The 11643-nt window shown below is 35.7% G+C and overlaps 1 protein-coding gene and 1 pseudogene across 5 annotated transcripts; one reads left to right on the top strand and one right to left on the bottom strand.

Annotated features, from left to right (window-relative positions):
* Window positions 1–1228: 1228 nt before the first annotated feature.
* On the bottom strand, window positions 1229–4460 carry LOC146934478 (uncharacterized; annotated as a pseudogene).
* Window positions 4461–7854: 3394 nt separating this feature from the next.
* On the top strand, window positions 7855–10871 carry LOC146934477 (protein IQ-domain 26-like). Of its 5 annotated transcripts, none has more exons than XM_085706372.1 (4): window positions 7855–8579; window positions 8854–9333; window positions 9574–9789; window positions 9878–10871. In XM_085706372.1, the coding sequence occupies exons 2-4, from the start codon at window positions 8914–8916 to the stop codon at window positions 10580–10582; spliced, it is 1341 nt and encodes a 446-aa protein (XP_085562498.1). In that variant the 5' UTR covers window positions 7855–8579; window positions 8854–8913; the 3' UTR covers window positions 10583–10871. The 5 variants fall into 5 exon arrangements, with proteins under 5 accessions (XP_085562498.1, XP_085562499.1, XP_085562496.1 ...); XM_085706373.1 differs by having other exon boundaries at window positions 7945–8372; window positions 8883–9333; XM_085706370.1 differs by having other exon boundaries at window positions 7981–8372.
* Window positions 10872–11643: the final 772 nt, after the last annotated feature.

The raw sequence follows: 11643 nt of genomic DNA, 5'->3' as shown, positions 1-11643 counted from the left end.
TTTGGTTCATTTGAACACAATGAAATTTAACGGGAGCAGACTAGTGTAGAGATGTGTCAGTGAAAATGCTGGTGTCAAAGAGAGCCGGACGCAATAGAGAAAAAATTGTGGTACATAGGAGATTGTTCTCGGTGTGATGGATGATGGGAAAAAACTTACAAAAACAAGTCAACACTCTAGCCACTATATTACTTGACACCATCAAATATCTATTAATTTTTTTTATTGAGATCAAATATCTATTTTGATAGATAGCAAGTATAGGGTAGAAGTCTGGTATTATTTGAAAAAGTGAATAGTTGATGATCTCACATATAAATGTGATGATCAATAAACTTATTGTTTTAAGATTTTGGATAAAGATGTTGTGTATAATTGTTTTTGCTCTTATATGGATGATCTTCCAGACTTCTCTCTTGATCCAACACTGGTATCATAGTCGATGATTCAACAAAGAGTTTGATCAAATCCTTGTGTCGAAAGCTTTATTGACAATGGCGGTCAGACAACGTGTCCCGTTGATGTGGTGGGTCAACGCCAATGCAAGTAAATGTAAGTGGATAGAAAAAACATTCGGTTGACGAAGGATCATAATGAATTAATGACTCACATTTGATGCATGAGATTTTTATGTAACGAGTATGAGATAAAAGTATCACATTGAAAGAAAACATGAATATTGTGCCCAATAAAAGTGTGAAAATTGCTTTTCTGACATAGAATACTTCCTATTGACACAAGTAAATGACGATTTTACCCCCAGCGGCAGTTAACAGCCGTGGTTAATGCGCCGGCAGTTAACAACCGTTGGGGTCCCAGCGGCAGTTAACTGCCGCTCACACCAGTTAACAGAACCAGTGCAGACTGCACTAGTTTTTCCCAGGAAATGTGTCCTGTTTTAACTGTAATTTCAAACGTCAATTTCGGAGGAAATCAAACCGAAACAACAACATCCAGCAATCATAAACATCAACATTTCATAGTTTATCAATTATTCGGTTACATCACACAAAATCGATAATGCGTTAACGTTTATCAATTATTTGAAATTCATCAAATTTTCCACATTATGCAAAACATTACACGTAATGTACATTAATTACTAATAAATGCGAAACTCTAATATATTGATATACATAAAAATAGTTAAAGGTTAGTTAAATATCACCCAAAAAATTGGTCATTACATTATATATCCAAAAAAATACGTCGGCGTGTATCAACCAAAAAACGGATTAACACCGACCAAAAAGTGTCACATTTCATCTAATAAAAGCAAATCATCTAAATGTTCCAGAACATCTTCAAATTCGGTGTTTTCTTTAACCGGAGTGTCATCAAACATAATTGGATTGTCTTGATTTGTTGGCGTTTTTGGTGGAACCGGTCTCTCTTTGAGCTCAATGTCCATGAGTATTCGGAAACGATCGTGTTGATCCAATAATTCATCCTCCCATGTTGCCGCCTCTTCGCTCCTGTGATTTCTCCACTCCGTTGATGCTGGAGGTAGTGGGCAACCATCTTTTAATGAAAGAAGGACAAAATGATCTGGGATTAGACCAAGGCAAATCATGTTGCTTTTCGGGTTAACTGGAGGCCGTCCTCTAAGTGGGAAAAAAGTCTCGGAGATGTAGTCTTTCCATGTAGTCATCTCTAACACCGGCCTGTTGTAACATTATGCAACAATGTGTCCCATATCCGGCAATGTCAACCATCTGTCGGGAGGTGCAAAACTACTAGCATTTTTTTTGGAGGATACAATCCATCCAAGATGTAATTGTAGCGGGTCTTGCTCACATATATCTCGATGTATTTGCTCCTATGCTCTTTCAACTCTTGAATAAGTGCTCTCCGCACCATAACATGACTTTCTTGCGTCAAACCCAAGGCTTCCGCTATAGCCCTAAACCCACAATGTCCGTCACCAATAACATCCACAACTCTCTCAATGTATGGTCTCATGAATTTTGGCATGTAATACATAGGATTGGATGGATCATAAGTACTTGAAACCAAGCTAGGCTTAGGAACCGGAACCGGAGAAATGCCAATGCGAGCACCTTTACTTTTAGGCTGTGAAGATTTTTTACGTGGTGAAGATTGACTTTCAGGATGTTGAGAATCAATAGTCTCCCAGGAAGATGGGATCCTACTACGTGTAGTTTTGATTTTTTTCTGAGCTCCTTTGGTTGCCACCTTTCTTGGAGGTGGTGACAACAATGTGGTCTCCGGAAACGCTAACAACCGCAAAGCCTCTTTGATTTTTAGTTTCATCTGGAACGGAACTCTTTGGAGACGTTCTTAGATACCACGCCACTCCTCCGCGACCGAAAACAAATCTTCATTACTTTGTTCTTCACGCATATACAACTTATGCCAATGCGGGTGTATCTCATCCAATCGAATGGGCTTGTTGTGATGGATTTTCACAGCAATGAAGCATGCACAAGGTAGGCCATACAACATCCTTTGAACACAACCACAAGTTTTCTTCTCAATGCACAAGGTTTTCCTAGCACGCTCTTCTTCCACAAAAATAAAGTTCATGGCTTGTCTAGACACGTGACCCCCCAACCCGGAGTACAAAGTGACATCTTTGTACCTATGTTCCAAGACCGTAACACTCCTACCAAACGATGATTGTATCTCCCCAAATTGGTTTGCCAACATCTCATCTATTTTTTGCCAACAAGTACCCAAATCACCCTTGGAGGTGGACAAATATTCCTTCACCACACCATGAGCTCCTTCAACTCTATTTGTGGTCCTACGCCCAAGATGTAACACAAGGTCCGTCCATGCCCTCACAAGTTTGTCCTTAAAAGGGTTCAATATGGTTTCTTGAACATAGTGAAGAAAGTTTGGATGATCCTTACAAGCATCTTGGAATTCCATTAGATTACCCGCATATAACTCTTGAGTAGGAGATTCAACCAATTTTTCCTATGCATCAAATATGGTATCAACCAACTTACTATGTTTCTCCTCGTCGACAATCTTCTTTTGCCCATCCACCACAACAACATTTTGTTTAACTTTGCAATCGGTGATGATTCTTGATCTAACATTTTTGCCAACATGGAAATAACAAAGTATTGCACTACTACCGGGGAGAACATTTTTTACGGCATTCATCATACCCGTGTCCCTGTCGCTCACTACCACCTTAGGCATATCACTATTTTGTCCAAGAAGTTTGAGCACCATTTGCAAAGCCCAAGTAAAGTTATGCTCCTTCTCCGACGTCATAAATGCAAAACCAACCGAATATGTCAAATAGGTTGAGGTGACTCCAACTATTTCAAACAATGGCATCCTATACAAGTTGGTTTTGTACGTGGAATCCATTATCAAAACAGTAGGAAAATTGTTAAACAACTTTACCGAAGTTGGATGAGTCCAAAATATGTCTTGAACGGTTTGACTTTCCTTTTTTCCTCTTACGTAATAAACATATCCATTCTCTTCCAACTTTGTGATTAGATATTGCATCTCCGTCAAGTCACCCCTTTTTGCCATATTGAATTTATGACGTTCATTGTAGACTTGCTTGATATTTGTCATGGACTCTTTCCTTTTGTTCTTCAAATTTGTCAAAATATTTTTTGGTTTCACCAAAGAATCGGTCAAGTCATGTACAATCTTCTTGTCGTCCTCCGTTAATCTTCCGGCAAGAAGGTGCCCTGCTACATACGGCACCAACTCATGGTTGTGAACGCCATTAAGAGTAGCCAATTTCCAAGCATTGTCTTCCCTAACGACATATCCACGCACCTTGAACAAACACCCACATTTTCTTGATCCCATTCCTTCATGCTTCACTTTTGTCTTCGGTACTTTGTGCACGCCGCTCCGCTCACAAACCAACTCCAACATAGCATTTCTTCCTTCACAAGATCTTCTAATGATAACCGTAAATCCAGCCCTATTTGCTTGTCGACGGACCCAACCAATCAATTCGTCTTTATCGTTCCATGTGTCTCGGGTTGAAAAGAAATGAGTAGTGTCCACTTCGTTGTCACGAAGTTTCCACACATCGGAATTGACGCTTGAAGCCTCAACTTTAACGAAAACTTCGAGCTTAGCGGGACCTTCAACCTTAATGGAATCGACAACTCTAGGTTTTCGATCACCCGGATCATCACCCGCATTCTCAATATTATCTATAAATAAACAACATACAATTACTAAACTAATTAATAAACATGTATCTAATATCATATAATAACATAAACAAACCAAAAAAACAAAAGAAAAAAAAATTGTGCGAAAAAAAAAATTGGCAGTAGCACTGCCATTTGAAAATTTTTCAAAATTTTCTAAGTTACCAGCGGCAGTTAACAGCCGCTCACTCCCAGCGGTAGTTAACTGCCGCTAAAACGCGTGACAGTACAAAAAAACCAAAAAAATCAATCAAATGTAATGGATTTTAACGTTGTAATACCTGTTCTTTGATGCATTTTGTGTGTAGAAACGTCTTAGCAATCGATCAGCAATGATTTGGAGACATGATTTTGACACAAAAATTTTGAAATGGGTTTTTTTTTTGGGTATGGTATAGGAATGGAATGAGTAAGGTGATGAATGAATAGGTGCGGTAGGGGTTTTCTGGTTTTGGGGGGAAAGAAAGCAGTGGCAGTTAACAACCGCTGGGTCCCAGCGGCAGTTAACTGTCGGCGGATCTGCCAGCGGTAGTTAACTACCGCCAGGGGCATTAAGGTCATTTACATGTGTCAATTGGAAGTATTCTTTGTCAAAAAAGCAATTTTCTAAAAGTGTGGAGCTCATAAACCTAATGTCTTAAAATATTAGACAAAGATGTATTGTCCAACTCTTTTATGTGATATTCTTGACCTAATGCGCATAGTCTCCCGAACTCTCATTTTGGCCAACATATTTAAATTATGGAAAGAGAAATATCCCCCACCCCTCACAAACATACATATATGTTTGTGGTATAGATTCCTTTTGTTGGATGAAAATTGCTTTTCTGACATACAAATGTTCATAATGACACAAGTAAATGACCAAATTACCCCCAACGGTAGTTAACTGTCATTCACGAAAACGGCAGCAGTTAACTGCCGCTGGACTCAGCGGTAGTTAACTACCCTTTTCTGACATACAAATGTTCATAATGACACAAGTAAATGACCAAATTACCCCTAACGGTAGTTAACTGCCGTTCATGAAAACGGCATCAGTTAACTGACGCTGGACTCAGCGGTAGTTAATTACCGCTCAAAAATTGCTTTTCTTTACAAGCCCACTTGTTCGGCCACTTTTCCACTTTTTTAGTTAATTAATAATAATAATAATTAATGTTTATGTTCTCTCTCATTACTCACTCACATATCTTCTTCATTCCGCAACAAAACTTCTGTGCTGTTTCAATTTCATAACTACAGATGCAAGACTTAGGGGACAGTTTTGTAGTTTTTTTCTTTCTTTGTGAGCCAAAATCACAACTTCATGAAAGTTAGGGGGCGAAAATGATATTAAGCCTATTCAAAAAGACAAAGCATCGACACATTGCCCCTAATTTTACCCAAATGGAAACCATAGCATAGCATGGAAGTAATTTCAAAAGGGGGAATGAACTATAGAATAATGGTTACAATGGCGTTAATGGTCTTGGTCTTAGGATATGACTGGGTGATTCCTAAACAAAGAATAGGGTCCTAATTGCCGCTGCAGAGAATATTGTTTATTTATAAGAGAGATTTTACTATTTATTATGATGGACATCATGGAGCTATACCATCTCTATTCTCTGTTCAAATTGATATTACTGTCATCAACTCTCATTGAGGTTGAAATTGGAGCAGTGCCAATATATAGACCATGTTGGCAACTAACGCTGTAAAGATACAGAGTATTAGCCCTAAAACAAAATAGGCTTTAGCTAAAAATAATCCAAATGTTTATTTTTTTTACTGGTGTTAGTTTTTTTTTTTTTACTGATGTTAATTGTTGTTACTAATTAAGTGGTAAATGAAGTTCTTATTTTATTATTTTTTATTACAAAAAGGGTTGAAGGCCCGAAGTTCTTATTTTTAGCATAAGTATTTTTATTGACAAGTATAGTGTACCTTAAATAGTAAAAAGATTATAGGAACAGTTTATATTTTCATTGCTAGTTTGACTTAGTAATACCTTTCTTTTATGTCCTCGTGACTTAACTTAGTTGGTAAGAACAATGCATAATATATATAAGGTCCGGGGTTCAAACCTTTGCCACCACAAAAATAAAATACCTTTCTTTTATGCCATCAATGTTGTGAGTTTTGCCGATATACTCTTTAAAAACTTTCAAACCTTTGCCTACCAAATAAGTTGGGTTGGCTTGACGGTGTTTGTTTGAGATTTAGGAGTGTGTTCCTCTTCAAGATTTTAGATTCGATTCTCCTTAATGTCAATTTAGATGGGTTAATTTAGATTCTTCAAAAACAAATTACTTCGATTTTAATCAATAGAACTTCCCAAACCATTAACTAGGGGTGTTCAAAACCCATTCCGATCTTGCAACCCGTTCTTGCCTGAACACCGTGGGTTTGATCGGGTCAAATTACTTTAACATAGGGGCAGGGGCATAACTCAAAAAAGATATAAAACTCATGATTTTTTTTTTTTTTAACTGTAAGTAAAATCTATATATACCGGTTCACAGCATCAGAGACACAATTTAATATGTTTGTACTTTTCAGACAGAGAATTTACTACTGGATCTCGCATTGTTTAGGTGTTTGATATCGTGCTTAACTGCTTACTAGATTACAAACTAGCACGATAATTGTTAATAGCGACGTGTTCAGAGAAATTTTGTTTTCATCTGATTGCTCCAGTCAGCAAAGTACTGGAATTCTACTCTTGTACAACAACTCAACAAGTTTGTTTTGAATCTCGATTCCTTACAATTTAAATTTAAATAAATCAGAGAAACTATCTTTTGACTTTAATGTACTAAAATGAGAATGAGAATTTGAACTTATCATATGCTTCTTTTTAGTCTTGGTTACGATTCTATTTACTTGCAGTATTTGTAGTTTTGTATATCCCTAAAGTTTTGATATGAAATACTCCCTCCGTTCCTTTTTAAGTGTCTCTTTTGAAGAAATTTTTTGTTCCTATTTAACTGTCACTTTCAAAGTTCAATGCAATATTAAATGTTGTTTTACCAATATTATCCTTAGTTATTTATTGCGGAGAGAGAAATATATGAAATGAGATATTAAATGAATAAGGTCATTATAGTAAAAGTACAACTTATTGCATCAAAAGTAGTAACAATCATTGACTATCTTGGTTTATGTAAAATGTCAAAATGTGACAATTAAAAAGGAACGGAGGTAGTAATAATTAGTCTAAATATAATGTGTGTGTGCATATATTTTGAAAAGATGTACTCCCATTAGATTTATATATTTGTTGAAATATATTAACAAGTGATATTATAATTGATTGAGATTATGTTTGGATCTGCAATGAATTGAAAATCACAATGAAAAAACAACCGTGATTTTATAGTATACTTGAAGTTTCAACTAAATTACCGTGCAAAAGCATGCACGGTAATTCTCAACATACACTGCAAAACGGTCTCAGTCAAACAAGGTTTTACAAAAGCATGTAATTATTTGGTAAATATGTTTTGAGATGGTAATAAAAACATATTTGAAATTCAGAGTAGCAAACATGCTTGAATTTGTAAAAAGAAAAAAAGCAAACGTCCTGAAATGTTGAACAATCATTCACCCACTAACTATATCAAAAAAAAAAAAAAAAAATTATTAATGATGATAATATCCAAGCTAGCTACTATATATGAGGACCCTATGTTTCCCATTAGAAGCCATGATTGATTTCTAAGTTTCAGAAAAAGGACAGTAAAAACAAACAGGATAGCCAAAATTAGTACACAAATAATTGAGTAAAAAGAACAATGAAATGAAATAGAAAGAAAAAAGATGAAGAGTAGGTGCAGTTAGAGAGCATCATAGGTAGTAGTAGGGTGTGTGTTGGGAGGAGGAAAAAGGAACAATGTTGATTCATCTAAAAAGCTATCTTTTATTGGTTCAGCTTTAATGCATAAAAGTAACAGAGCCATATTCAGAAGAAAGAAAGATGAATTATTCGGTTTCTTTTTACGAGTCACACAAGAACGTACTCACAATCACAACCTGTTTCTTTGGTTTAGGGAATTGAAAGCTGAAGAGAGAAATAGTAAGCATATCCAAGTAGCTGAGAAAATAGAAAGAATACACACATTGAAGAAATTTAGCAGAAGAAGAAGTTGATATATTTGTTACAAGGGAAGGGAAGATTAACTAGGAATGCATTCACGAGTGTGTCAGATATTTTAAGACACTGAGGTATGTATCTTTTTTAAGGACAAGTCGCTCATAGGGACAGATGAATGAACATTGAACATACGTATATAATTTCACTGTGGGCCTGTTCTGTTTCACTTCTCTTCTTTTTCTGAGTTCCATGGACAATTTTGGGTCTTTCACTTTCCACCACTTCTTCTTTTACAACTTTTGAACTGCTTTACCTTTCAAGAATTTGATTTATCCAAGGTGATTCTTTTTTACTACAAAAAAAATTCTATTTGTTTAATAGTAACATAACATGGTTTGTTACTTTGTAAGTTGTTCATGTGTGTAATGTATAAAGCCCCACAATGCAATGTCACACTCTATATATTATATACTTGATTATTTTAATATTGTTTGATTTTGCTTTCCATGCTTCACCCCATGTTCCAGAGGTGTGTTTTTGTCATGTAATGTAGTTTTTCACGAGGCATTTTCTTTGGTCTTAATAAACTGTGACTTGTTTGTGTTTTTGTAGGTTAATTTTCACACTTCAACTTGCACTAGTATTCTTCCAAGTCCTCAAACACTACAACCAATGGGTAGAACCATAAGGTGGTTCAAGAGTTTGTTTGGGATAAAGAAAGACAAAGATAATTCAAACTCAAATTCTTCAAGTACCAAATGGAATCCTCCTCTTCCTCATCCATCTTCTGAAGATTTCTCAAAGAGAGATTCAAGAGGCTTGTGTCATAATCCAGCTACCATACCTCCCAACATTTCACCTGCAGAAGCTGCTTGGGTTCAATCCTTCTACTCAAAAACTGAGAAGGAGCAAAACAAGCACGCCATTGCGGTAGCCGCTGCAACGGCAGCAGCTGCAGATGCTGCTGTGGCAGCTGCTCAAGCTGCCGTGGCTGTGGTTAGACTAACCAGCCACGGCAGAGACACCATGTTTGGTGGTGGACACCAGAAATTTGCTGCTGTCAAGATTCAAACCACATTTAGGGGTTACTTGGTAAGTTTGATTCGCTTTTCTTTAATTAATTATGTGATTTTACAAATACAGTTCTAAGAAAAACATATTTTGCTCAAATTGAACAAGTCAGATTCACATTCTAGGCTTTTTAAGTTTTAAAGTATTAGCTTCAATTAGAACTAAAGTGTTAATGAACTTGATTTCTATAATAGCTTGATGTTTATATATTTCTTTTTTTTTTTAGAATGTGAGAATTTGAAATTGGTTTTTCTATAATAGGCAAGAAAAGCACTAAGAGCCTTAAAGGGATTGGTAAAGTTACAAGCACTAGTGAGAGGGTACTTAGTGAGGAAGCAAGCAACAGCAACATTACACAGTATGCAAGCTCTAATTAGAGCACAAGCAACAGTAAGGTCTCATAAATCTCGTGGACTCATCATAAACACAAAGAATGAAACAAATAACAGATTTCAAACACAAGCAAGAAGATCCACGGTAAAATACATAAACAGATCTCATATTCTAATTCTAGTATCACTTTAATAGTCTTTTATTTACATTTCTTATGATTGTTATTTTGCAGGAAAGGTACAATCACAATGAGAGTAACAGGAATGATTACACAGCTTCAATTCCTATTCACAGTAGAAGATTATCATCATCTTTTGATGCTACAATGAATAACACAAACAGTTATGATATTGGAAGTCCAAAAATAGTAGAAGTTGATACTGGAAGACCAAAATCAAGGTCTAGAAGAAGCAATACATCTATTTCAGATTTTGGAGATGACCCTTCATTTCAAACACTTTCTTCTCCACTTCAAGTTACTCCATCTCAGTTATACATTCCAAATCAAAGAAATTATAACGAATCAGATTGGGGAATAACAGGGGAAGAATGCAGATTTTCGACGGCACAGAGTACACCACGTTTCACAAGTTCATGTAGTTGTGGATTTGTTGCACCTTCCACACCTAAAACAATTTGTGGAGATAGTTTTTACATTGGTGATTATGGTAATTATCCTAATTACATGGCTAATACACAGTCTTTTAAGGCTAAATTGAGGTCTCATAGTGCTCCGAAGCAACGACCTGAACCGGGTCCAAAGAAGAGGCTTTCATTGAATGAATTGATGGAATCTAGAAACAGTTTGAGTGGAGTTAGAATGCAGAGGTCTTGTTCACAGATTCAGGATGCTATTAATTTTAAGAATGCTGTGATGAGTAAACTTGATGAGTCCACTGATTTTGATAGAAACTTTTCAAAGCAGAGGAGGTTGTGATCCGAGGAGCAATGTCGTGTGTCCGGTGTCCATGTCAGAGTCTTTGCTTCAAAGTGGTGATTGATTAGTGAGTTTAAGAAGCATTTATGAGAGCGCTAGTACATTGATTAGTAATTTGCAGACATATAGTGGGTAGGGAACAGGTAAGTCAAGACAAAAATTGAAGGATAATAACAATGATAATGGAATTTGTTTCCGTACATTTTCATTCATTATTATAGTCAAATGTAAGAGTAGTTAACTTCAATCGTTTTCTATATTTATTTTCATAACAGTTCTGCTTCTTTTATTTGGTTAGTCAAGTTTTTTTTTTAGGCATTTGTTAATTAGTTAAACTTGTTTTATTATGCATTTACTTTACTACGCGAATGCTTGTTTCCGCGGTAGTTCACCTTCCATTGGACACTAGCTTTTATTCACCATCATTATGTATTTGCGTGCAATTGCATAAACTAATTTTTATTTTTTGTAATTGGACCTCTTATGACATGTTTTTTTTTATGCAAATAAGCTAAAGGTGAAAACCCTTACAAATGGGGTCAAGTATTTACCATGAATTTCACATCAAGTTGAATTTAAGCACATGGTTGTATAAGCTATAGCTACATACTAGCTTTGATTTGACACGTCCTCAATAATTTGGTGGTGCAATTTTAAACATGCTAAACGTAAAACCTTAATTCAATTGCAGGCTTAGAGCTGATAATCTAATAACAAAGTTTATGAACAGAAAATATGGATGAAGAACTTAGTAGTACGTGTTTTGTTTAGCCTCTATGCTAACATTTGTAGTGACACTTTTGCAAAAAATAATTGCAAGTTCAATTGTTAGCTTCGTTTCAACGTTGGGGGTGGGTGAAGGCACAAACAAACACATGCTTAAAACTAATTCTATATTTACTCAAAAAAAAAAAAAAACTAATTCTACATATTATATAATTTTTTGTCTTGAGAGGTGTAAATTAAAGCTTAATTTTATTTCATGGTAAGAAAATGGGTACTATGTACATCTAAATAGTGAAACAACATCATTATTACTCCGCGAGTACTAATGATGATGA

This window comes from Medicago sativa, chromosome 4 (assembly GCF_051527215.1).
Source record: "Medicago sativa cultivar Bolivia chromosome 4, Bolivia_mono, whole genome shotgun sequence".
Classification (NCBI taxonomy): domain Eukaryota; kingdom Viridiplantae; phylum Streptophyta; class Magnoliopsida; order Fabales; family Fabaceae; genus Medicago; species Medicago sativa.
Note: the sequence above shows the minus strand (reverse complement) of the source record. Positions and strands in the feature narration are given on the sequence as shown.

Bases quoted from the DNA above. Each gene is read 5' to 3' on its own strand.
- LOC146934477 (XM_085706369.1), top strand. From the start codon at position 8,684: ATGCAATGTCACACTCTATATATTATATACTTGATTATTTTAATATTG. The intron at 8,771-8,853 runs GTGTGTTTTTGT...GTGTTTTTGTAG, and splicing joins CTTCACCCCATGTTCCAGAG to GTTAATTTTCACACTTCAAC. The intron at 9,334-9,573 runs GTAAGTTTGATT...TTTCTATAATAG, and splicing joins CCACATTTAGGGGTTACTTG to GCAAGAAAAGCACTAAGAGC.